Below are 23,765 nucleotides of genomic sequence, written 5' to 3'. Positions count from 1 at the left end.
CCTGGGGAAGAAAAGAAACCAAGGGTAGATATATCAGACAAAACAAACTTGAAGACAAAAACTAGTGAGAGACAGAGATGGTCTTTATATAATGATAAAGTGGTGAATCCAAGAAGAGGATGTGACAATTGTAAATATTTACAGACCCAACATAGGACAACCGAGATATATAAAACAAACACTAACACAACTAAAGGGGGTAATAGACAGCAATACAATACCAATAGGGGATTTCAATATCACTTTTATCAATGGATAATCCAAATATATATATATATATATATATATATATATATATATATAAATTTCAGACAAATGCAAATGGAAATACAACAACCAAAACTGATAGGACTCAGCAAAAGCATTTTTAAGAGTGAAGTTCACAGCAGTAAGTGCCTACAGTAAGAAATGAAAAACATCTCAAACAACCTAACTTTGTATCTTAAAGAAATAAAAGAAGAACAAATGAAACCCAAACTTAGTAGAAAGAAGGACATAAGTTCAGGGCAAAAATAAATGAAACGGTGACTTAAAAGACAGTAGAAAAGATCAACCAAACTAAGAGCTGGTTCTTTGAAAAGATAAATAGGCAAACCTTTACCTAGAACCACCAAGAAAAAAAAAAGAGAAGACTCAAATAAAATTAGAAATGAAAGAGATGTTGTCACAACTAATAAACAGAAATACAAGGATCATATAAGACTACTATGGACAATGACACACCAGCAAGTTAGACAACCTAGAAGAAATGGGTAAATTCCTAGAAACATACAACCTACCAAGACCTAATCATGAAGAAACAGAAAATCTGAACAGATCAATTACTAATAAAGAGATTGAATTAATAATCACAAACCTCTTAATAAACAAAATTCCAGGGCCAGATGGCTTTACTGGTGAATTTTACCAACCTTTTTTTTCTACCAACCTTTAAAGAGGAAATTAATATTGGTTCTTCTTAACCTCTTCCAAAAACAATAACGACAACAACAACAAAACACAGAAGATGAAGGAGCGCTCCCAAACTCACTTAATGAGGCCAGCATTACCTTAATACTAAAACCAGAAAGGGGCACTATAAGAAAAGAAAATTACAGGCCAATATCCCTGATGAACATAGATGAAAAAATTCTAAAAAAAAAAAAAAAAATTAGCAAACCAAACTCAATAGCACATTATAGGATCATATGCCATGATCAAGTGAGATTTATTCCAGGAATGGGAGGATGGTTCAACATCTGCAAATCAATATAACACAACCTATTAACAAAATGACAAATAAAAGTCATATAATCATCTCATAAGATGCATAAAAGGCATCTGACAAAATTTAACAGCCATTCATGATAAGACCCTCAATGTGGCTACAGAGGGAACATATCTCAACACAATGACACCATATGCCATTCATGCTACACATGACGAGCCCCTAGCTAACATCATCCTTAACGGTGAAAAACTGAAAGTCTCTCCTCTTGGAACAGGACCAGGATGCCTCGTCTTGCCACTTCTATTTAACATAGTATGGGAACTCATAGCTAGAGTAATTAGGTAAGAAAAAGAAATAAAAGGTATCCAAATCAAAACAGAAGAAATAGAATTGTATTTACAGATGACATATATAAAAAGTTCTAAAGACCATTAAGAAACTTAGAACTAAGAAATGAATTCAGTGAACCTGCAAGATACTAAATCATTATACAACTATCAGTCATGTCTTTATACACAAAACACAAAAAGAAATTAAGAAAACAATCACATTCATTGCATCAAAAATAATAAACCAGGGCAACCCAGGTGGCTCAGTGGTTTAGTGCTGCCTTGGGCCCAGGGCCTGATCCTGGAGACCTGGGATGGGGTCCGGCGTCGGGCTCCCTGCATGGAGCCTGCTTCTGTGTGTGTCTCTTGCGAATAAATAAATCTTAAAAAAAAAAAAAAAAGAATAAAGCACCTACAAATAAATGTAACCAAGGAGATGAAAGACCTATATGCTGAAAACTATAAGACATTGGGTAAACGAAGCTGAAGACACAAATAAATGGAAGGATAGTCAGTGCCCACAGATAAGAATTAACATTGCTAGAATGTCGGCATCACGCAAAGTGATCTACAGATTCCTGTCAGAACTCCAGCAGTAGTTTTCAAAGAAATAGAACAAACAACCCTAAAAGTTGTGTAAAATCACAGAAGACCCCAAAAAGCCAAAGCAATTTTGAGAAAGAACAAAGTTTATGTCATTGAAGTGACTCTTGGTGATCTCCCTTGGTAGTTTCAGGATTGGGGCCGCTTGCCAGAGGGACCAACCTCATCACTAGAGAGCTACCCTACCCCAGCCCTACCCATCCCACACCCTGTCTCTGGAGACATGGACAAGTGGGTCCAGTAACCAGTGATTTAACCAATCATGCCTGCATTGTGGAATCTCCATAAGAACTTCTAAACAAGGAGGTTCAGGGAGCTTCAAGCCCAGAAAAGGCATAGAAGCCAAGCCCACCCCACCCCACCCCTTGCCCTGCGCATCTTATCCATTCGGCTGTTCCCAGGTTATATACCCTACAGTATACTCGTAGTAGTTTAGTGAAGTGTTTTCTGAGCATGACTCATTGTAGTGAATTACCAAAACTGAGGGGGGGGGGGTCATGTGAACCCTCAGATTTCCATCTGAGCAGAGGTGTGAGTAGCCTGGCCACCCCACTGCAGCTGGCAGTGAAATGGGGCAGCCTTGTGGGAGTGAGTTCTTAACCTGTGGGGTCTGGTGCAATCCTGGGGAATTAGTGTCAGATTAAAAAAACCGAATCAGTACTTTAAATTCATCTCATAAAAAAAAAAATCAGACCCGGATAGTTTTAAAAGGATGTAATTTATTTTTTAAAGTAAAGAAAAATTAATTCTGACATTATCTTAAACTTTTTGGAGAAGAGCGAAACAAAGAGTTGCCCAAGTAATTTGGTAAAGCCATTTCAAGCACACATCGCAGAACACTTCCCTGATCGATGTTTTCCCAGTAAACTCTCTCTCATGGTTAATTCTCCAACACCATACGTCTACCTCTCTCAGAACAACATTTCAGCCGAGATTCATGGAGGAAATATTGTATTCAGCACTCCCACAGCTCAATACAACATTTTTACCAGTAACAACAACAAAGGCGTAGGAAACGCCTCGCGCTGCATCACAAACATCTGGTAAAAGGTCCACATCTTGTCAGCAAATCAGAAAGCATTCTAACTGCCAACAAAGGGGACATCCCACATAGATGCCACTGGTGATGAAGAAAACATTAAAACGTGGTCCTCACTGTGAATCACCCTCTGCCATGATTCCACGGTGTCGTTCATATTCCCTATCGCCTTTCCTCCCTAGTTTTGTAGAACAAGAGCTGACAATGTTGAGAAAGTGTTAAGGGGGTTAATTGAGAAGGAAGGAAAGGAAGCAGAAAAGCAGCGACAATGAGAGAGAATGTCACTGCTGACGTGCAACCGTTTGTTAACGACACTATTGTTCGGCAATTCAGGAAACAGAGTCCTGAGTATCCACATCCCAATGCGATGCTGTGTTAGTCAAAAGCACTTCGTTTACCATGTTTTACTTACACTTTAGGAAACCGGTCTGGATTAACAGGTAACATAGCACAATTTTACCACTTAAAATAAAAAGAACTAGGCTCCCAGTTAAGGTTTCTGCACAGAACACCTGATTTTCAGAAACAAATGACTAATATTAACTTGATATCTGTATATAATTTTACATCTAAACCTATCAGAGAGAGTATGAGAAAGACAACCATGGTCCCTTTTCATCCAAGTACATAAGTGTAAAACTTCTAAATAAAAATTTTTGAGGTGACAAATTTGGTTTCTTTCCAAAGAGAAAGACTGGTTCAACATCAGAAAAATGCATTAAAGTGGAGCACCTGGGGCAGCCCCGTGGGCTCAGCAGTTTAGCGCCGCCTTCAGCCCAGGGCGTGACCCCGTGTTCTTGGGATCGAGTCCCACGTCGGGCTCCTTGCATGGAGCCTGCTTCTCCCTTGGCCTATGTCTCTGCCGCTCTGTTTCTCATGAATAAATAAAAATCTTTAGAAAAACTGCATTAAGGCAAGTCACCTCAGCAAATTATAAGAAAAAACATATTCATCTGAACAAAGGCAGATAAGACATCTTAATAAAATTCAACATTCATTTATGACAAAAAAAAAACTATTGGCAAACTAGATATATATGGAAAGTCCTCCAACCTCATGAACAATAGGAAATGCATAAAACTGTCATCCATGTCACACACACGAGCTGAAACTTTAAATGCATCCTATTAAGATGATGGACAAGAGGATGCCTGCTGCCATGTTAGACACCCTCGAGGCCCCAGTGTGCACATTCTTTGTCACACACACACACACACACACACACACACACACACACGGTTTAAGAATCAGAAAGGAAGAAATGAAGCTTCTGCAGACGATATGATTTTTAAAGAAAAGGACCCCCGAAGAACTTACAAATGCCCTTACGTGGTAGGAAGTGTTCACATCACTCAGCATCTGCTGGCCGTCAGCTCAGACTCATAGCCTCCCCCACCCACAGCCGCAGCCCACGCGGTCCGCTAGCGGGGAACCCCCTTAGCTCTTGATGAGGAGGAGCCCGCTGGGGCGGCAGGGGGCAGGGGGGCAGGGGGCAGGGCGGCAGGGGGCAGGGTGGCAGGGGGGCAGGCAGCAGGGGGGCAGAGCGGCAGGGCAGCAGGCGGCAGGGGGGCAGGCGGCAGGGGGCAGGGCGGCAGGGGGCCGGTGGCAGGGGGGCAGGCAGCAGGGGGGCAGGGGGCAGAGCGGCAGGGGGGCAGGGGGGCAGGCGGGCAGGGCGGCAGGGGGCAGGGCAGCAGGGGGGAGGGCAGCAGGGGGGCATGGGGCATGGCGGCGGGGGGCAGGGGGCAGGCGGCAGGGGGCAGGGGGGCAGAGCAGCAGGGGGGCAGGGCGGCAGGCGGCAGGGGGGCAGGCGAGCAGGACGGCAGGGAGCAGGGCAGCAGGGGGGCATGGGGCGGGGGGGGAGGGGGGCATGGGGCAGGGCGGCAGGGGGGCATGGCGGCGGGGGGCAGGCGGCAGGGGGCAGGGGGGCAGAGCGGCAGGGGGCACGGGGACATGGGGCAGGGCGGCAGGGGGGCATGGCGGCGGGGAGCAGGCGGCAGGGGCAGGGCGGCAGGGGGACAGGCGGCAGGGGGGGCAGGGGGGCAGAGCGGCAAGGGGCACGGGGGCATGGGGCAGGGGGGCAGAGCGGCAGGGGCAGGGGGGCAGGCAGGCAGGGTGGCAGGGGGCAGGTGGCAGGGGGGCAGAGCGGCAGGGGGCAGGGTGGCATGGGGCAGGCGGCAGAGCGGCAGGGGGCACGGGGGCATGGGGCAGGGTGGCGGGGGGCATGGGGCAGGGTGGCGGGGGGCAGAGCGGCAGGGGGCAGGGGGGCAGGCGGGCAGGGTGGCAGGTGGCAGGGGGGCAGAGCGGCAGGGGGCAGGGGGACAGGCGGGCAGGCGGGCAGGGTGGCAGAGTGGCAGGTGGCAGGGGGGCAGAGCGGCAGGGGGCACGGGGGCATGGGGCAGAGCGGCAGGGGGCAGGGGGGCAGGGTGGCAGGTGGCAGGGGGGCAGGCGGCAGGGGGGCAGAGCGGCAGGGGGCAGGGGGGCAGGCGGCAGGGGGGCAGGCGGGCAGGGTGGCAGGGGGCAGGGCGGCAGGGGGGCAGGCGGGCAGGGTGGCAGGGGGCAGGGCGGCAGGGGGGCAGGCGGCAGGGGGGCAGCCCGCCTCGTCGTCCGCCCCGCACGGCGCCACGAACGGACACTCGGCAGCGGAGACGACGCGGGCGCCACGCGCGTCTGCGAGAGCCTCGCTCGCCAAGGCCTCCGCAGCCCGGGCCTTTCCTGGGGCCTCGGGGTCCGCGCGCTCGCCGACGCTGCGGGCGGGAGAACCCTCCGCGCTCGAGGAGACCAGGCGTGGGGCCCGGAGGTCAGCGCAGCGCAGGGCTCCGCCTGCAGCCGCTCCCTGCCCGGGGCCCCACGCTGCTCCCACCTGCCCTCGCTCGGCTAATGCGCGGGCAGCGGCCGCCCTGGGGACCACCGACGGGCCGCCGCCCGGGGCACGCAGCCCGCCCACGCCACACAGGACGCCCGCCGTGCAGGCCGGGGCACGCAGGCCGGAAGCCGCCCGCACACCCGCACGTGCCGCCCGCAGACTGGGGGACACCCGTCGTCCGGGCGGAGGCAGACGGGGACACGCAGGCCGGAAGCCGCCCCTGCGTAGTGGCTCGCGTCCTTGCCCCGCGCCTGGGCCTGACCGCGGGCGTCCCCGAGGCCGTGCGAGGCCGTGCGGCCTGCCGACGGGGACACCGACGCGGTGCCTGCCCCTCCGCGGCCCTCGGGCCATCCGGAAGTCGGCAAGGAAACACGAGGGCGCGAACGGGAAGGCGCCCGGTGCGGGAGCAGGGCCACGCGTTGGAAGCCCGGAGCACACGGGCCGCCCCTGACGAAGGGCCCACGCGCGGAGGCCGGAGCTGCGCGTCCCTGGGGAGGCGGGGCCGGGCGCGCGACGGCCTGGGTCCCTCAAGCCCCGGGCTGCCTGCGGGGCGCCGGGAGCAGCTCCTTTCCGTCAGGCACAGCGCGGAGGCCGTACAGCCCCGGGAGGCAGGGCCAGACCCGCACGGCGGGCGTCGCTGTGTGCAGACGCTGCCCCCGGGGCGTCCTGCTGCCCGGGCCCGGGGGGGGGGGGTGCCTCGGCGGGGTCGGGGCCTCACAGCGCCTGCCGCAGCCGCGCCGGCCTCGCGTAGTGAGGAGAACCTTGACCGAAGGGCCTTGGCTGGTTCCGCCCGCTCTTCTGCCGTCCCGCGCCCGCGGGCCTCCAGCTCCCTTAGGGTTCAGGCCACCCTGGTGCGGGGCCTGGGCCGTGGGCGGGACGCGGCGTCTTCCTCCCGCCCGCTCTCTTCGCGAGCCCCGCGGCGAGGGAAGGTGCGGGGTGCGCTCCCGGGTCTGAGGGGGCGCTTCCGGTGCGGGGTGCGCGCTCAGGTCGGTGTGAGGGGGCACTCCCGGTGCGGGGTGCGCTCTCAGGTCGGTGTGAGGGGGCACTTCCGGTGCGGGGTGCGCTCTCAGGGTGTGAGGGGGCACTTCCGGTGCGGGGTGCGCTCCCGGGTCTGAGGGGGCGCTTCCGGTGCGGGGTGCGCTCCCGGGTCTGAGGGGGCGCTTCCGGTGCGGGGTGCGCGCTCAGGTCGGTGTGAGGGGGCACTTCCGGTGCGGGGCGCGCCCCCAGCTCGGTGTGCGCGGGCGCCGCAGCCGCGGGCTCACCTCGCTGCCGAGTCCGTTCCGCGCAGGAGGCTCATGGGGCCACGAGCCACCGACACGCTCTGCTCTCCTCTCGCGGCCATCGCCGCGGACCCTTCGGCCCAGGATCCCGCCTCCCGCTGCCCCACCCGAGGCTCCCTCACCCCTGGGCGCGGGCCCCGAGAGCGGAAACGGCGGGCGGCAGGCGCATGCGTCGCTGCCATGTGTCCCGGCCGAGCGGCTCACGACGTCGACGCCGTGTCGCTTCCCGCACCCCGGAGCCTACCCGGTGCTTCTGTCCGTCTCGGCGGCCGGAACCGCTGCGGAGGAGCCCGCGGCGCGCACCCACCGGCCCGAGCCTGCCTGTCCGCGCCCAGCCTCGGTCCCGCGGACAACGCCGCCGACCGTCCGACTCCTGCACACCTGATGCCCAGGCCGAGGGCGGGGCCTGCCGCTGCCTTGGACCCCACGGCCCCACGGCCCGCTCCCTGATGACCGACCTGCCCGCCCGGACGCGGGGACGGAGCCCGGACAGCACGATGCTCCGCCCTGGGGGCGCCACTTGCAGCTCCCGCAGACCACGGGCCCTGGGGGGGGATACCTCCATGTGTTGACCCGGGGGACGGAGAACGCGGACCACAGTGAGGACACCGCTGTGTGCCAACCCGGGGATGGAGGACGCCGACCACAGTGGGGACACCCTGAGTGCCGACCTGTGGGCAGAGGACGCCGACCACACCTGGGACACCCTGTATGCTGACCCGGGGGACGGAGGTCCCCGACCACACTGGGGACATCTTGTATGCTGACCCGGGGACAGAGGATGCCCACCACAGCGGGGACACCCCGTGTGCCGACCTGGGGGACGGAGGTCCCCAACCACAGCAGGGACATCCTGTATGCTGACCCGGGGACGGAGGACGCCGACCACAGTGAGGACATCCGGTGTGCTGACCCCGGGGGATGGAGGACGCTGACCACAGTGAGGACACCTCTGTGTACTGACCCGGGGACGGAGGACGCCGACCACAGTGGGGACACCTCTGTGTACTGACCCGGGGACGGAGGACGCCGACCACAGTGGGGACACCTCTGTGTACTGACCCGGGGATGGAGGACGCCGACCACAGTGGGGACACCTCTGTGTACTGACCCGGGGACTGAGGACGCCGAGCACAGTGAGGACCACCTCTCTGGGCTGAAGCACGGGGTGTCTAGCATACAGGGGCTGTAGGGACCCCTTGGCCCACCCCCCCTTTCTGGAGCTCCGCCCCCCGCCTTGCTTCCTCCAGGAGCCCTGCCCTTTTTCCTCCTTCCTCCGGATCCTTGTCCCACCGCCAGTGTGTACGCTCCTTCCTCTTTCCTCCCGGGGCCCCGCCCCCTTCCGCCTTCCTCCCGGAGCCTCGCCCCGCCGCCAGCCTTCCTCCGGGGCCACGCCCCTTTCCTCCTACCTCCCGCAGCCCCTCCCCTTTCCTCCCGTAGCCCTGCCCCCTTCTTCCTCCTCCTGGAGCCCCGCCCCACCGCCGGCCTTCCTCCGGAGCCCCACCTCCCCGCCAATCCCTATCCTTCTTCCTCCCGGAGCCCCGCCCCCTCAGCAATCCTGTCCTTCCTCCTCCCAGAGCCCCGCCCCCGCCAATCCTGTACGCCTTTCTCCCGGTGTCCCGCCTCACTGCCAATCCCGACCCCCAGCCAATCCCTGTCCTGCTTCCTCCCGGAAGCCCGGCCCCCCGCCAATCCCAGTGCTCCTTCCTCCGGAGCCCCGCCTCACTGCCCATCCTGGGCCCTACACCCGCGCGCCCAGCGCTGCGTCTCGCGAGAACTTGGCGGCCAGTGGTACAGTCCGTGCCCCCCGCGCGCCCCGGACGGTGGGCCCTTCCGGTCGTAGAAAACCATTGTGGGAGCGGCGCGCGGCCCTTCCTGTCTCTGCGCCCGGGCAGGGCGGCTGGGCGGAGGCTCGGGCGCCGCGAGTCCCGGGCCCGGCCACGTGGGCCGCGGGCCGCGGGGGGGGGGAGGGAGGGGCGGGTCGGGCGCGCACGGGCAGGAGCGCCGCGGAGCGTGGGGCGCCGCAGGTGAGTGCGCGGCCGTCCCGCGCGGGGTTCCGCCCGCGGCCTTTGTGTTGCCCGTTCACCTTCGGAAACTGGTGAACGCGGTGTCAGAAAAGGCGTAAAGCAAGCCCCGGGCGGCGCCTCTTGCCCGGACCGCGGGTCTGGGGCGCGCGCCGCCCGGTCACAGTTCGCGCCCACGCGGCCCGCGTCTCCGTCGTCGGGTCGCGCGTCCCCGCGTCGGCGCCGCGCCTGCGGCCTGACGGGCGGCGTGGGAGGCGGGACGGGCGGCCCGCGGACACGCGCCCTCCAGCTGACCTTTGCCTTGCGTTCTAGGGAGTCCGCGGAGAGGAGGCGGGCGAGCGGACGCCGCGGCCCCGACCAGCGCACCGCACGGGGCCTGCCAATAAGCGTGTCGTCGCGCCGCTCGGCTTCGTGGCTGGCTGACCACCGGCAAAGAGCATTTTCACCAAAACCCCGAAGGGAAACCGGGTGTGTGTGTCCGTCCCCCCCGCCCCCCGCGACTTCCGCGCGGCGGGAGCCCCGTAGGGAAGGCCGTGAGGTCCGGGAGACGGGCCCGTCGCGGCCTGCGGAGCCCCGCGGAGCCCCCGCTAGGCGGTCGGCGTGGGTCACGGCCGCTGCGCCCGGACTGTCCCGGGGGGTAGGCCGCGGACCTTCGGCACTCGCTTTGCAGGAAAGAGTAGCCCGAGCGTTCAGACAATTAATATTGAGTTTTCCAGGGACACACTAGGAAGTGGGAACGCGCGGGTGCGCAACACAGTTCTGCCTTCGGGAGGAGCGGCCGGAATGGCGTCACGGACAGACTCCCCTCGTGACACCGGCCCCTGCAGTTGACCGAGGAGGACACCTGAGCAAGCGCGTGAGCCCGAGGGCGGGGGTCACCTTGGCAGGGCAGCCGGCCCGTGGCCGCCGTCGTTTAGCCCCTACGCGCCCTGGAGGAGCCCGGAGGATGGCAGTTGGGGGCCCGCGGTGCTCCGAGCCTGAACGGGGAGGGGAGGGGCCCGCCTGCCCCCCCGGAGGCCGCTGACAGGGGAAATCAGGACAGGGCTGCAGTGGGCCCTCCGGGAGGCAGGAGGCCGGCCCCTCGGACCAGGGCGATGAAGCCGGGAGAGGAGGCTCGGGGGGCAAAGCTCGCCGGACTGTAATGGGGTCAGGGACTGGTGTGGGGTCGTGCGTGGTCACCAGCCACGGGTCCTGAGTCCAGCCGGAGCAGCATTTTAAAGCAGGGGAATTGGGATTGCTTTTGGGAGATCCACGTGGGACTGTGGACACATTGGTCCTGACTGAGCTTTAAGGTTGTGGCACAAGGGAAAGGCACCCAGAGGGACAGGGCTGAGAGCCCAGCTGGCCAGGTAGGAGGTCAGAACCATAGGAACCATGAGAGCCCACACGTCAGATGTCGCAAAGCAGCCCCAAAGTCCCTGCTGGGATGTGGGGACAAGGTAGTTTAGCAGGGGCTGTGCTGGAGCAGTGGGGGCCAAGCCTATGCACTTCAGGGAGCCTGGGGAGCGGAACAGCTGGCGAGGGATCTGTGGCCTGAGAGTTGGCTGCTTTAGGTGGGAGAGTTCACAGATGAACACCTGGGAGAGTGGGCTCCAAAGCACAGGTGCAGGGACTGGAGGAGAGGGTTTCCTGTTGGGGCAGCTGGGGTGGGGGGGCGGACGGACGTCCTGCAGGACGACTCCTACTCCCTGGTACAGCCCCTTCCCAAGGAACTAGTCTGGGGGTCCTGGGAGCTAGGTGGGCGGAGGACCACTTGTGACCAGGACCACAGTCTGTGAGCTCAGGTCAACTGATCCACACATTCTCTTCTGAAAACACAAGGACACTAGAAATTCAAAGCAACACTCAAAGCTTTATACATTTGTAAATAACCGGTGGGGCTCCCGCCACACACAGTATCCCGAGAACAATTCTCTGCTGAGGCCTCTGCAGCCCAAAGGGGATGTCGGTACATCCGCACACAGGCCGAGACCCACCTACGGTTCACGGGTGGTGCGTCCTGCAGCACCAGCCGCACACCAGTGTCCAGAGCTTCAACCGAGGCCTCTGCCCTCGCTGGTGGCTGCAAGGTGGTGGCAGTTTCCCGGAAGAACAGGGCATCCAGTGAATGAGCTCCCAAGCCTGTCCGAGTTCCCCAATAATGGCCTCCAGCACACAGGCTGCTTGGCCTTTAAAAGATGCAACAGGTTCAGTCTTTCTGATGAAACCTTGCAGGTCCAAGAGGATGTGGATCCTGGATTCACAGTTGGGAAGTAAGGCGGCCACCCCTCCGGCCCAGGCCCTTCCCCAGCATCAGGTCTCCGTCCTGAAGCGGGAAGCTTGGACAGTTTTCACGGTCTTTGCTGTGTGCTTTCCAGCCAGGTTGCTTGTAGAGATCTGAGATTTCTCCTCCATCAGGCTGTCCTTAGATCCGTTCCTTGTCTAGAAGGAAATAAAAGGTTCAGAGGAGAAAATGGCAAAACCAATTTTATTAATTTCAGAAATCAAGTTTTTCTTACATTTAAGACCTTGGACAACAAATGCTCTAGTTACAACAACGTGAAGATGGTTTAAATCTTTCAGGTGGAACCTGGTAACGTAATAGTGCAGGGGAACCGGTTGTGTATTGTACCAGGTGGGTGTCAGTTCTCGCCCGGGTTCCTCCTAAACTAAGCTCTAAGGCAGAATCCAGGGCATTCTAGGGCATGATGTCTAGATAATCCAGAGAAGAGCCCTGCAGGGAGCCAGTAGGGAGGGGACCAGCAACGTGGTAGGTGGCGTCCGTCCCCCCGCCAGCACCAGCTGTGGGTCAGTGCACAGCACCTGTCCTTTGCCAGCGGATCTCTGGGAAGTACAGGGAACTGGAGCCCAGTCACGGACTTCTACAGTTGCTGAGCAAGGCGAGGCATGGACAGGCCGTGCCGCCACCACAACTCAGGCACCGCGGCGGGAGGAGGAAACGGGATTTTCCTGCTTCCCTGTGTGGGAGATCTTTCTCCACGGGGCAACTGGAGCAGGGTTTCCCTTTGGCACAGAGTAAAATCCACACTCTGGTGTCTAAAGCCTGGCTCCTGCCCGCCCCGCTCAGGCCACAATGGCCTTCAGCCCAAACTCCCTTTACATGTAGCTCTGTCTCACGATCCCCCCGCCCCAGGGTGGCTCCCACTGCAAGGTCAGTTTTCCACCCGGCTCTCTTCCACCACGGTCTCTGTCACCTGCTGACCTGACACGCTCTTCGTTTCTCCGTGATGCCTACTGAATACTTAGACTTTGCTGGTTCACTTCTGTGTGTTCCATGTCTAGGCCAGGAGTCCGCAAACCCTCTTCTGAGAAGGGCCAGACTGTGGGCTACATCTGCTCGTTCCCTGTTTCCCCCCCTGGCCCTGGCCCCTTATTAAAAACCACCCTTTAAAAATGTCAAAGCCAGGGTAGCCCCCGTGGCGCAGCAGTTAGGCACTGCCTGCAGCCCAGGGTGTGATCCTGGAGACCCAGGATCAAGTCCCACGTCAGGCTGCCTGCATGGAGCCTGCTTCTCCCTCTGCCCCTGTCTCTGCCTCTCTCTGAATAAATCTTTTAAAGAAAAAAATGTCAAAGCCACTATTAGCTACTGGGCAGTACAAAAACAGACTGCACTTAGCCTGTAGACCAGTTGGCAGACTACGCCCCATCATCCTAGCTGTGCGCATGGGATGTCTGTGGCATTCAGTCAGGTGACTGAGCAGCTCAGAAGCCGAGAGCCACTGATGGAGGTGCATGGGCTCTGCTCTTGTATTCAGCAAAGTGAGTTAGTCTATGAATGTGCATAAGTGTCTTGAGATTCTTAAGTGTTGGTGATGACGGAGTCCAGAGTAGTTGGAAAAGCAAAACTACAATAAAATGAAATCCTTACTTGTATTGAATCCAACTTTGAGTTTTTAGACAAAAAGTCCTGAAAAATCCTCACAGTAAGCCTAAACAGGTTATTTGCCTACATTGCATGAAAACTGGTTTAGAAGTTATTTGTCCACAGTCCTACAAGTCAGACCAGACAAATGCCAGTCCCTCTGAATGCAAACCGTAAACCACTGATCTTGAATATAAATTTTTAGAAGATTATCGACTTGAATGATTTGGACAACCTGTTAGCTGTCCCAGACTAATCTAAAATGAGGCAGACTAGTGGAGGTGGTGACCGAGCACCCAGATCTCCACCTGGACAGAGGCATCCGTCTGCCGCGGCGGGGAGTGCTGGCTCCATACGGCTAAGACCTGAGCCCTTCCAAGGAAGGAGCCTCAGCTGAAGACAGCCTCCGCCTGGCACCTTTTTTCCAGGGACTTGGTACGTGGGGAGTGTGACTATGCAAAGGCCCAGCAGCGTTGTGTCCAGGTGGGGGCCCTGGATGGGCTGTGTCAGTGCTAGAGCTCCCTGTGCCATACACATCAACCCTGGCCTTTCACTTCCCAAGTGTTGATCCTAGGAGCTTTCCAACAGACTTCTTCCTCCAGGCAGACCTCCATCTCTGCATCTCTTCCCAGAGAACCTAGCAAATTAGCATCAGCTTTCTGTCTCTGCTCAGTCAATGACAAAATGAATCAGGAGAAACAACGGGTAGCATATGACGAGTATGGCTAAGTCGGTTTTCTTAGGTTGTCCATAAACCCCCTGAGTTTACATAGAAAACTATGTATGTGCTTACATGCATTTTTATGGGAGAGAAACAGCAGTTGTACGTGCTTAAAATATACTTAAAATTACAGGCTCTCAGGGCAGCCCAGGTGGCGCAGCAGTTGAGCGCCGCCTTCAGCTCGGAGCCTGATCCTGGAGACACGGGATCGAGTCCCACATCCAGCTCCCTGCATGGAGCCTGCTTCTCCCTCTGCCTGTGTCTCTACCCGCCCCCCCCCCCATCATGAATAAATAAACCTTAAAAAAGAATTACCGGCTCTCACTGGAGTCTGAGATTCATTGCCCTACGTCCCCAAGAACTTTCAGAAAAGCGCTTCTGAAAAATTGTCATCAGTACCAACACCTTAAAACATTTGACCAACCTGATGAACCGTGGAGCCACCGGAACCCTGAGCGTCTGAAGAACGGGTCACAGGAAGTGGGGGTACCAGTTCGGTTTTTGAACTGCAGAGAATTTGTTTCAGAATTAATGATTAGATAGAATTAATGAATCCTGAGCAGAGCTGGAAGGTGGTGATGGGACAGCACGTTCTACACCCCTTCGTATCCCTTCCAGGGCCGGCCACCATGGTTTACTGAGGGGGCGGGCGGAGCTTTTGGATTACGTTGAGCAGGTCAAGTAACTTGCCCCAAATCACAGCAAATAAACAGAAGAACCAAGAACAAAACAGGTGTGGTTCCCTTGTGCTTTTGTTACTGTGACATGTATAAATGGCTTTTTTTGTTTGTTTCCACAGAAGCATTTTCTTGGCCATTTATCCTTTTTCTATAAAACCATGGAGCTATAAATAGCCATGCTCTACATTTTACAAACAAACAAACAAAAAAATACACAAAACCTGGCCTCTACCTCTCTGCTGGGTTAGCCTGTCTTGCAACCTACTGATATTTACTAAAATTTTGAGCCTTAATTCAGAGTTCAATGATTCACATTCCTACCCAACAATACCAAGTACCTGATGCATAGTTACTTCAATAATATATTCATTTAAAATATGCCACCTATTGTGACCATATGGTGAGATATGGCCACTTTCCTCAACAGGAAGACTAAACACAAAGAAATGACTGCAACATATGATATCTGCTGTAGTAACAGAAAATGTTATCAGCTCAAAAAGAAACATGCCGCTTCTCTCAAAGAAGGATGCATTATTTGTAACAGAATAGTTCATATATATATATTTTTTTTTTCTAGAAGTTGCAGTGCACACCGTGGAGGTGCCATGATTTAGCCTAAGTATGGTCTAGATCTGTGCCATCCAACATGGTAGCCACTAGCCACACGGGGCTATTTAAACTTAATTCAAATTGATAATACTAAAATTTCAGTTTCTCAGTCACATTCGCCACCTTTCAAATAACAGCCACAGACACAGAACATTTCCATCATTGCGGAAAGTCCCATGATGCTGTGCTGCTCTGGAGCTGGAGCCATGCAGGTGATGACGTACGCAAGTTTGCCCACTTACTTCATCTCCGAGAGGACAGACCGCTCTCCATCTGAACACTGGGACCGGCGATACTGGCGGTAGCTTCGAGGCGAATGGGAATGCCTGATGCGGACTGGATCGCCTTGAGTCCTGAACAAGCAACCAGAAATGTGAAAACAGACCATGCGTCAGAACAGGGTAATTTGGAATTTTCACTTTATATGGAAACCACAAAGGAATAAGACCTTGAGAGTTTAACAAGAATTTGATCCCTCTGTGTTTGGAAAGCCTAAGTGACTTAAATTTCCCAAGCTAACAGTAGAAAGCTGCTCCTTTGACCACACTTGAGAGTGAAACTTGAGTATTTGTACGTGTGTGTGTGTATTCAATGAAAAAAAAATTGTAATGAAACTTTCCAACAGTTGAATTTTTTCCAATACCTACAATGGAAGAAAAAAACCTACAATGGAAGAAGAAAAAAAACCTACAATGCAGACAAATGGCATTCCATTGGTTGGTCCTTGTCCTACCTGTTATTAAGAATTCAATGTCTGGCCTAAAGACAAGGAGGTAGGAGGGGGAGCCGGGGAGGGTGCATACACCTGCCATCTGACCAGAGCACGAGGCCAGTACAGTCATGGCAGGACATAAAGCAATGAAGTAGCATCCCACCATCGCTCAGCCAGCGGGTCATCGTATGCCTCACCCTACACTGGCTGGGAGACTTGTCGGGCTTCCAGGAAGCATGTCCAGTGTGCTCAATCTACAACTGGGCCCATCCGATGGGATTTGTGGCCAGCGTGCTTCTCCCCAGGCATTACAGTGATGAGTAAGAAGGAACACTGTTCCCAATCAAGGACTGCCTCAAGAAATCTTTCCTTTTTAATTTTAAAACGGACATTGATCATCAACAGCCCCTCTGGAGCTACCCCACAAACAGGCAGCTGATGGGGGGGGGGGCAACAGGGGCTGTAGTACAGAACAATAATCAGCTGTAATCCCCCCTTTCCTCCCTCCCTCCCTAGAGTTCTAATTTTAGTTAAAATGCAAAGGCGTATTACAGCACTGCACAGAACACCACTGACGAGTCAGAATGGATCATTCACTTATCAGTATTGATAAAACTCCTGTGGAAAGATTTTCAAAGACATACGCACTCTACTTTAGTATATGGAATCTCTTTTAGTTGTTCTTCAGACAATCCAGAAGGGTCCACGAGTTCCTTTCTAGAAGGAAATGAGCAAGAAAATTAAGGTTATGATGCTGACATGAATACTAGTAACTTTCATAATGGGCAGATGAGTTTTCCCTTCCTAATCTTGTCCCAAAACACATTAGTAAAACTAACAGAAACATAAGCCAGGAACAAAGACTTAAAAAACTAGAATGTCTTCAAGGAAAAATGGGGGGAAAGCTTTTTTGTAGCTCTTCTACCTTTTTCCCAGTTTTCCTATATTTAGAATGTAGATGCCTCTCCACCCATCGCCTCCCTACAAAAGATCTGCTTCTCTCCCCCGTGGTAGGCATCTTTTTTCCTTCTGATTCTCTTTTCCTTGGTATTTATTTGTACACTGTTGGCGTGTCTGAGGCCCATGAGGCTAACTGGTCCAGGAGAGGAGGCCTTGGAGCTACCGGTGGGGGCCGCCGGCATAGAAGGCACCAGCAGAGTGCGGGATCCCTACAGTGATGGCAGTGAAGACTACGTGACAGGCCTCAGCCACAGATTGCCCTCCACGCCGTGACACTACCCAGGTCATAAAACAATAATAACAAGAGAACGATAGTACTTACTGAATGTGCTTCCATAACTCTTCTTTCGCCTGGATATCGGGGCTCCTCCTATAAACAGAAAACCACCACTTGTGTCTGCAAACATGCTTCATCTAATGACCTCATGGCTAGCGCTAGCAGAGTGACACGAAGAGTCTGCCGATGGTGACGGTGTCAGCAGGACGGGGTGGGGAGGGCCAATGTGGGATAGAACACGGTGCCGCATCATTCGTCTGCTAGCTCCGCTTTAGGACAGTCAGAGGAACACCAGCCAGGGCTTTACTGGATGAGAGCCCCGAACTTTGGGAGCACCCATACCTCCGGGGTGAGGTGACGATGGTTCAGGGCCTGTTCCTGCTCCTTCGGGCTATCTCTAAGGAAAGGCAAAGAATTCCTCCTGATTCTACTCATGTTAAAGATTCCCAACATGATCCGGGGTTCCCCAGAAGCAGCAGCGACCACAGGGAAAGGACATGGGCCGTCCAGGCCTGCCAACAGTGCCCCGGACCCACCTTTCCTCCTACCGCTGACGTCAGGTTTCTGGGCCGAGGCGAGGCCCCAGGAACGCCAGCACCTGTGCGTGGCTCATATGGTCACCCTCGGTGTTTCTCCATCTCCCTATGTGCCCCACCAGTCTCTTCTCCAAAAACCACTTGAGTGGAAATTATAACCCTACTTTTAAGGCCCTCGGAGGAGAAGTCTGAAGTCAGCACGCATGCATCCACCCTCCTCGTAAGAGCAACGAATACTAGAAATCCATGGTCGCTGCCATTGTTTCTTTCCTACTGAGAAAACGATAAGCTTTTGTTCATCCTTTCAACAGAGCCAAGGCCCAAAGAAAGGACCCCAAACCCTAACAATTAAAAGGCCTGGAGGTTTGCAGAGCCACTGCTGTGCTCTGTCTGGTGGATTTTACCTTCATAATCTCTATCAACATTTTGGGGCTCAGTACCACTTTCAACATACGATATTATCATTGATTTAATTTTTCTCAGTTACTGAGGCATCGCTGAGGCATTCTGGTAGGGCTTCCTGAGCCCACAGAACACAATGAGCCAATTTTCTAGCAATTAAATAGACTAAGTGGGGTTTCGGGTTTTTCCCCCCTTTGTGGGGAAAAAAAATTGCAAAGGTCTTTTAATCAACTCAAAGGGAATCAAAATACAGAAGATAAGAGGAGGGAATGAAGCCTTGGTCCCAAACATATAAAACGTGCTATTGTTAAATGCTGATGTTCTAGAATAAAACCATATGCTTAAAAAATCTGTGTAAAAAACCTGCCTTTCCTCTATCTGGCTGGTGTGATCCTCCGGTCCATTAAAGACTCTGCCAGAGGAGGTGGTGCTGGCAAAGCATTAAGCTATCCAGCCCATTTCCAGAGGCAAGATTCTGTTCTAACTCAGCAGCAGCGTGGGACGCTCTCAGAAGGTCCCCAGTAATGGGAAGTGCGACATCTGAGCTCGGTGACAGAGCCATCCTACTGATAATCATTTTACCTCTGAAGGAGGCAACAGTGAGGCTGTCTGACTTGGGCCGGCTCCTCAGCCTTGGTGCCAGTGACATTCGGGGCATGTGTTCTTTGCTACGGAAACTGTCTGGGCGTCGCAGGATGACCAGCAGCACCTGCGTCTCCCTGACGACGCTACAGACCTCCCCAGCACGACACGCAAAAATGTGTCCCAAAATTGGCAGACATCCCACAGCGGGCGCACCGGCCCAGACTAGAGGTGGCTGGTCAAAGGTTGACCGAGGAGCCGCGAGGCCAGGTCTCTGGAAAGATCCATTATGTGGACATTATGCGGATAATGGGACAGGGCTGGAAAGAATGAGAGAGGGCGGAAACGAAATATTAGAAGAAGGAAGGAAGGGACCCAGGGCGCAGCTGATGAGTTACGACAAGTGGTGTGATTTTGGTGGCATGAGTTTCAAAACCAGGTGCTTCGAGGAAGGAGAAAGAGGAGGAAAAGCAGAGGGGCAAGTGGGACGTGCCTGCCCCCGCAACCTCCGGACGGTGGCGGGAGGGGGTGAAGGTGAACAATACAAAGAAAACCTGGTTAACGCTGGATATTTCCCAGTGTTGGAATTGCAGGGAATTTTATTTTATTTTATTTTTTATTATTGGATATTTTATTTATTCATAAGAGACACAGAGAGAGAGAGAGAGGCAGAGGGAGAGACAGGGTCCATGCAGGGAGCCCGACGTGGGACTCGATCCTGGGTCTCCAGGATCAGTCCCTGGGCTGAAGGCAGCACTAAACTGCTGAGCCACCCGGGCTGCCCGGAATTTTACCTTATTTATATGTAACCTATCTTTTCTGATTTATTTTTAGCCAAGGGAATTTCTAACTTTAGTTACCAGGGGAAAAAAATAACATACATGTATTTTCATGCTTTAAAAAATTACCATTGTTGCAATTCCAGAGGCAATGCCTTACATTCCCATCTTGTAAGAATTAGCAGAAATGTTATCTTAACCCAAATGGGAACATGAGTCCTTCCAGCCACAAATACTGACCCTAAAAGATTCAGAAATTTAGTCTATATGTTTAAGTTCTATAGTATCTGTAACAGTCATATATTCAAGTTAACTGAGTTCTGAAATGGCCACAAGTTTCAAGCTACTTTAGGGCAGGGAGAAGTTCCAAAGCTAAAGAAACAAATAGAAAAATCTAATTTCCTCCAATTCCTAGACCACCTGTGATTTAACAGATGTAAAGACAGGCAACATACTAATGAGGAATGTATTATTTTTAAGCTTACATCTGCACACATTTAATCAATAATTTAGGATGGATTCATGAGCTGCAGCTCATCACTTTGTGGATTTAGAAAGCTGTGGGATTTTTGACAGCCATTTTTCTTAATTACACAGATGTTTTACTTGAACTCTCCAAATAATTCCTAAGGAAATGGAACATATATAAAAAATACACATGAAGTCCAATATTAGTCCAGTATTATCTCAAAAGCAAAACATCTCTCATCCACGCCTTATACCAATGGTCCAATTTAAATAATTCATTTTTCAGAAAAATTTGTTTGATGAGTTATCATTTAGAATCAGCCTCTTCCTTTCTTCCAAAACCCTAAAATAAGAACACTATTTTGTAAAGCTCCAAAGGGTTTATTTTTTTAAAGTATGTATTTATTTTAGAGAGAGAGAGAGAGAGAGAGAGAGATAGAGACCATGGACAAGTGTGAGGGCAGGCAGGGGAGCAAGTCTTCCAAGCAGAGCCCCCGCTAAGCAGGGAGCCAATGAGGAGCTGGGCCCCACGAGGTCACGACACCTGACCCACGAGCCACCCAGACCTTCGAGATGTCCCAAGCCCCTCAGCATCTGCCTTCCAGTTATATTAACTAGGGGACACTGCATGCGATGCTCGAGGGTACAATACACTACATTATGGGAAAAATAAATGTGGTAGCATTTAAGTTATTATTTTTGTGATCTTACTACTAAATACTGCTGTAAAAGGAAAATTAGAGTTGAAAATATGTCACTAAGAAACCTCTACGCTTACGAAACATCTTTATTTTAAACCTTAAGCCCTTAACAAACATCTCCATCATTCCCGGTCAGTCCTGAGCAGACTGGTTCGTAGCGAGCCCAACCTGCCCCTTCTCCCCATGTCCCTGTGTCAGAGGCAGGGACAGGCGGGGAAGCCACGGGCCAGCCACCCAGGGGTCCCCTGCCAAAGTGCCCTGCTACCTCAGGAGGCACAGGACTCTGCGCCCCAGAACCCATGTCCCCCGACTCACATTGTGCCGGCAGTTTTCTTTTTCTTTCTTTTTTCTTAAGATGTTATTTATCTATTCATGACACAGAGAGAGAGGCGGAGACCCAGGCAGAGGGGGAAGCAGGGACCCTGCGGGGACCCCGACGTGAGACTGGATCCCAGGACCCTGGGGTCACACCCTGGGCCCAAGGCAGATGCTCAACCCCTGACGCCCCCCCACCCCCACCGTGGCCCGTTGGCATCTTTCCTGTAAACACAGTGAGACCGTGTTGCCAGCAGAGGGCGCCCGCGCCCGCTCACCCCAAGCTGAACCTGAGAGAACTGCGGTTTCCACGTCCAGGCAGCTTCCAAACACCCCAATGAGTAAAGGTTCACTCACAGAAAAGCAGCTTCATGAATGTTTTCTGATGCTACGTAAACCAGACGTTATGGCAACGCAGCTGCAAAATGTACTGGAAGGAACCATACTTCTCAAGACTCTGTAGATGAGATCCAACCCTATTTTACTTAAATGGGTTCTTAGGAGAGAGAGGTTTTTGTATTGTATACTATTGTACGTCTCTGGTATTTATAATAAACACAATTTTCTAGCTTTTCATTGCAAATTTAAAAAATCAAAGAACAAATACAATGAATGAAACATGCGTGAATGACATACCGCAGCATTCTCCCCCCCGCGGGTATACCCCCTCCGAGGTCGGTTATGCACATCGCAGCAGGAATTCAAGAATATGGGAGTAACTGAGAGAGAACTGCTTTACTGTCTATTGGAAACACCAAATGCAAGCATATGTGAGGAACAATTTTACTTTCTCAGATGTTGCTCTAGGCACGACTCCCATTTTTTTTTAAAAAAAAGCAGTAGTGGTTCCTCAATTTGCACAGAACCAAACCCCAATCTTCATGTGAGTTGGCCTCACCCTACTCTCTTCATAGCTTCCCTCCTCATCTCAAGGGGGAAAAAAAATCAATACCTTACAGTGTTTCTGGGGATTAAGCATGATCTGGAGAACTTACAGTAACTGTAGTTGCAAGTATGATGTCACAGGTACTTGAATTCAGACCCGAGTTTTCAGCAAAACTCTATCAGAAAGGTATTATCTATCCTTAGAGATGGCGCTGGAGTTCACGGGAATTTAGCAGCCAGCTACCACGAGAGTCCAGAACGCCAACAACGGTCCAATAGCATCTCGCAGATGACTTCCTTGTCAATAAACTTCAGGTTTTTAATATCATTGCTCAAATAAAGGAAAGCCCAGCTTGTCCAATACTGTCATCCTGCAGTGTTCACAGCTTTATCTAGTTGCCTACTTGACATTTCCATTTGATTGCCCACCTGGTTTCTCGAATCTAATAGAACAAAAATCTCGACGCTCTCTCCCCTCACATCTCCAGCTCATGTCCCCCGACCGCACTGCGACCTCATGCCTGCCCACTCCACTCATCAGCCTCAAAGTGCAGATTCATTCAAAAGACATCCAGTGGCCAAATCCATCACCACTGCTTCCACAATGTGTCTTCATCCACTTCTCACCATTTCTACCCACCACCATCTTCTGAGCTAAAGCCACCTCTCACCCTAGCCCATCACAGAAGTCTTCCAATTGCTCTTCCTGTTAGGAACATCTTCTTTGTCAATCTGCTTTTTTCCAAGGACGCAGAGCAACTTCTGAATGAACCACTCTTCAAACAGACGTCTTCCCCCTTCACTTGTAACTCTTATAACTGCACTTTGGCCCTATCAGCTATATAGTTAGTCAACCAAGTTCCGTTACACAGTCACCTCAAATATTTGCTAAATCTCCTTATGGTTTGCTTTAAAACTAAATTCCAGGAAGATACACATCAAACTCCTCATGGGGTTCTCTAATATAATTGTATTTTTCTGAGATAAACCTCTATCCGATCTTATATTTTTATCATGTAGATAAAAATAAAGGTAAGTAAGATTTTAAGTTTAAAGTGCCATTATTTTCTGATGTCAGCTGATTTAATAAAAGCAATACCCAATTTAAAGATATTTCTCTACGGGGGCATCTGGGTGGCTTAGTTGGTTAAGCCTGATCTCATCAAGCTCAGGTCTGGAGTTTGAAATTATTTCTCCACCTCAAAAGAGTATTCCTGAACTTCTGCTTCAGGCCACAACTCAGGAACTAGTATCAGAAGAACCCTTTCTCAAGAATTATAAAGTAAAACAAAATATAACAAAGCAACTGTTTTGTATTGGGCAGCAGACACGATAAGCCTGTGATATGAGAGACAAGGGAAGCACAAGGCAAGACCCCCAGTGCTTCAGTCTGCGCATGGAAGCTCCTTCCCAGTGTGGTAACGGGGAAGTGAAACTCAAGAGGCCAGGGAGGCAGAGATCAGAATGTGAGGCTATTGATAAGGATGGAATTCACAGTGCAGAACAAAATAAAAAAGGGGGGCTCCAGCAGTCTGTATGGGGTTTTCCTTAAGGTTGGTCGAGTATGTGCCCTACACTTCGTCTCTACATAAACAGAGTAAGACTAGGTGAGGTCTAACAGAGGGCAGCTGCTGCAAGGCTTAGGGCTGGAGACACTCCCCAGGGTGTCCAGGGTATGCACACAGAGTGGTAGGGAACAGTGTTCTGACGCTATGGAAAAGCCATGCTGAGCGCTGTGTGCCTTCAGTCAAGACTCCACGAAGGCGGGACGCCTGGGGGGCTCTGAGGTGGAGAGCCTGCTTTCTGCCCAGGGCGTGACCCCGGGTCCCAGGATCGAGTCCCATATTGGTCTCCCTGAATGGAGCCTGCTTCTCCCTCTGCCTGTGTCTCCGCCTCTCTCTCTCTCTCTCTCTCTGTCTCTCATG

General features: G+C 52.9%; 2 protein-coding genes and 1 non-coding gene across 4 annotated transcripts in view; 2 read left to right on the top strand and 1 right to left on the bottom strand.

The window, feature by feature from the left end:
- Nucleotides 1-8,105: 8,105 nt before the first annotated feature.
- On the top strand, nucleotides 8,106-11,153 carry LOC121488778 (translation initiation factor IF-2-like). Its single transcript, XM_041751084.1, has 4 exons — nucleotides 8,106-8,329; nucleotides 8,902-9,351; nucleotides 9,661-9,816; nucleotides 10,065-11,153. Exons 1-4 carry the CDS (start codon nucleotides 8,106-8,108, stop codon nucleotides 10,177-10,179), a joined length of 945 nt encoding a protein of 314 aa, XP_041607018.1. The 3' UTR covers nucleotides 10,180-11,153.
- LOC121490281 lies at nucleotides 9,389-9,516 on the top strand. Its single transcript, XR_005987601.1, has one exon. It is a non-coding gene; the product is annotated as a small nucleolar RNA SNORA13 (small nucleolar RNA).
- A 27-nt stretch (nucleotides 11,154-11,180) lies between the features above and the next one.
- EPB41L4A (erythrocyte membrane protein band 4.1 like 4A) overlaps nucleotides 11,181-23,765 on the bottom strand; it is a 177,794-nt gene continuing 165,209 nt past the window's right edge. For both annotated transcript variants that reach the window (XM_041753860.1, XM_041753859.1), the window contains 5 exons: nucleotides 17,218-17,265; nucleotides 16,584-16,652; nucleotides 15,466-15,576; nucleotides 14,356-14,437; nucleotides 11,181-11,769 (listed from right to left, as the gene is read on the bottom strand). In XM_041753860.1, coding sequence (XP_041609794.1) covers nucleotides 11,641-11,769; nucleotides 14,356-14,437; nucleotides 15,466-15,576; nucleotides 16,584-16,652; nucleotides 17,218-17,265 — 439 coding nt within the window. In that variant the 3' untranslated portion in view covers nucleotides 11,181-11,640. The remainder of the gene's footprint in view (nucleotides 11,770-14,355; nucleotides 14,438-15,465; nucleotides 15,577-16,583; nucleotides 16,653-17,217; nucleotides 17,266-23,765) is intronic.

This window comes from Vulpes lagopus, chromosome 4 (assembly GCF_018345385.1).
Source record: "Vulpes lagopus strain Blue_001 chromosome 4, ASM1834538v1, whole genome shotgun sequence".
NCBI classification, from domain to species: domain Eukaryota; kingdom Metazoa; phylum Chordata; class Mammalia; order Carnivora; family Canidae; genus Vulpes; species Vulpes lagopus.
This window is presented reverse-complemented; position numbering and strand designations above follow the sequence as displayed.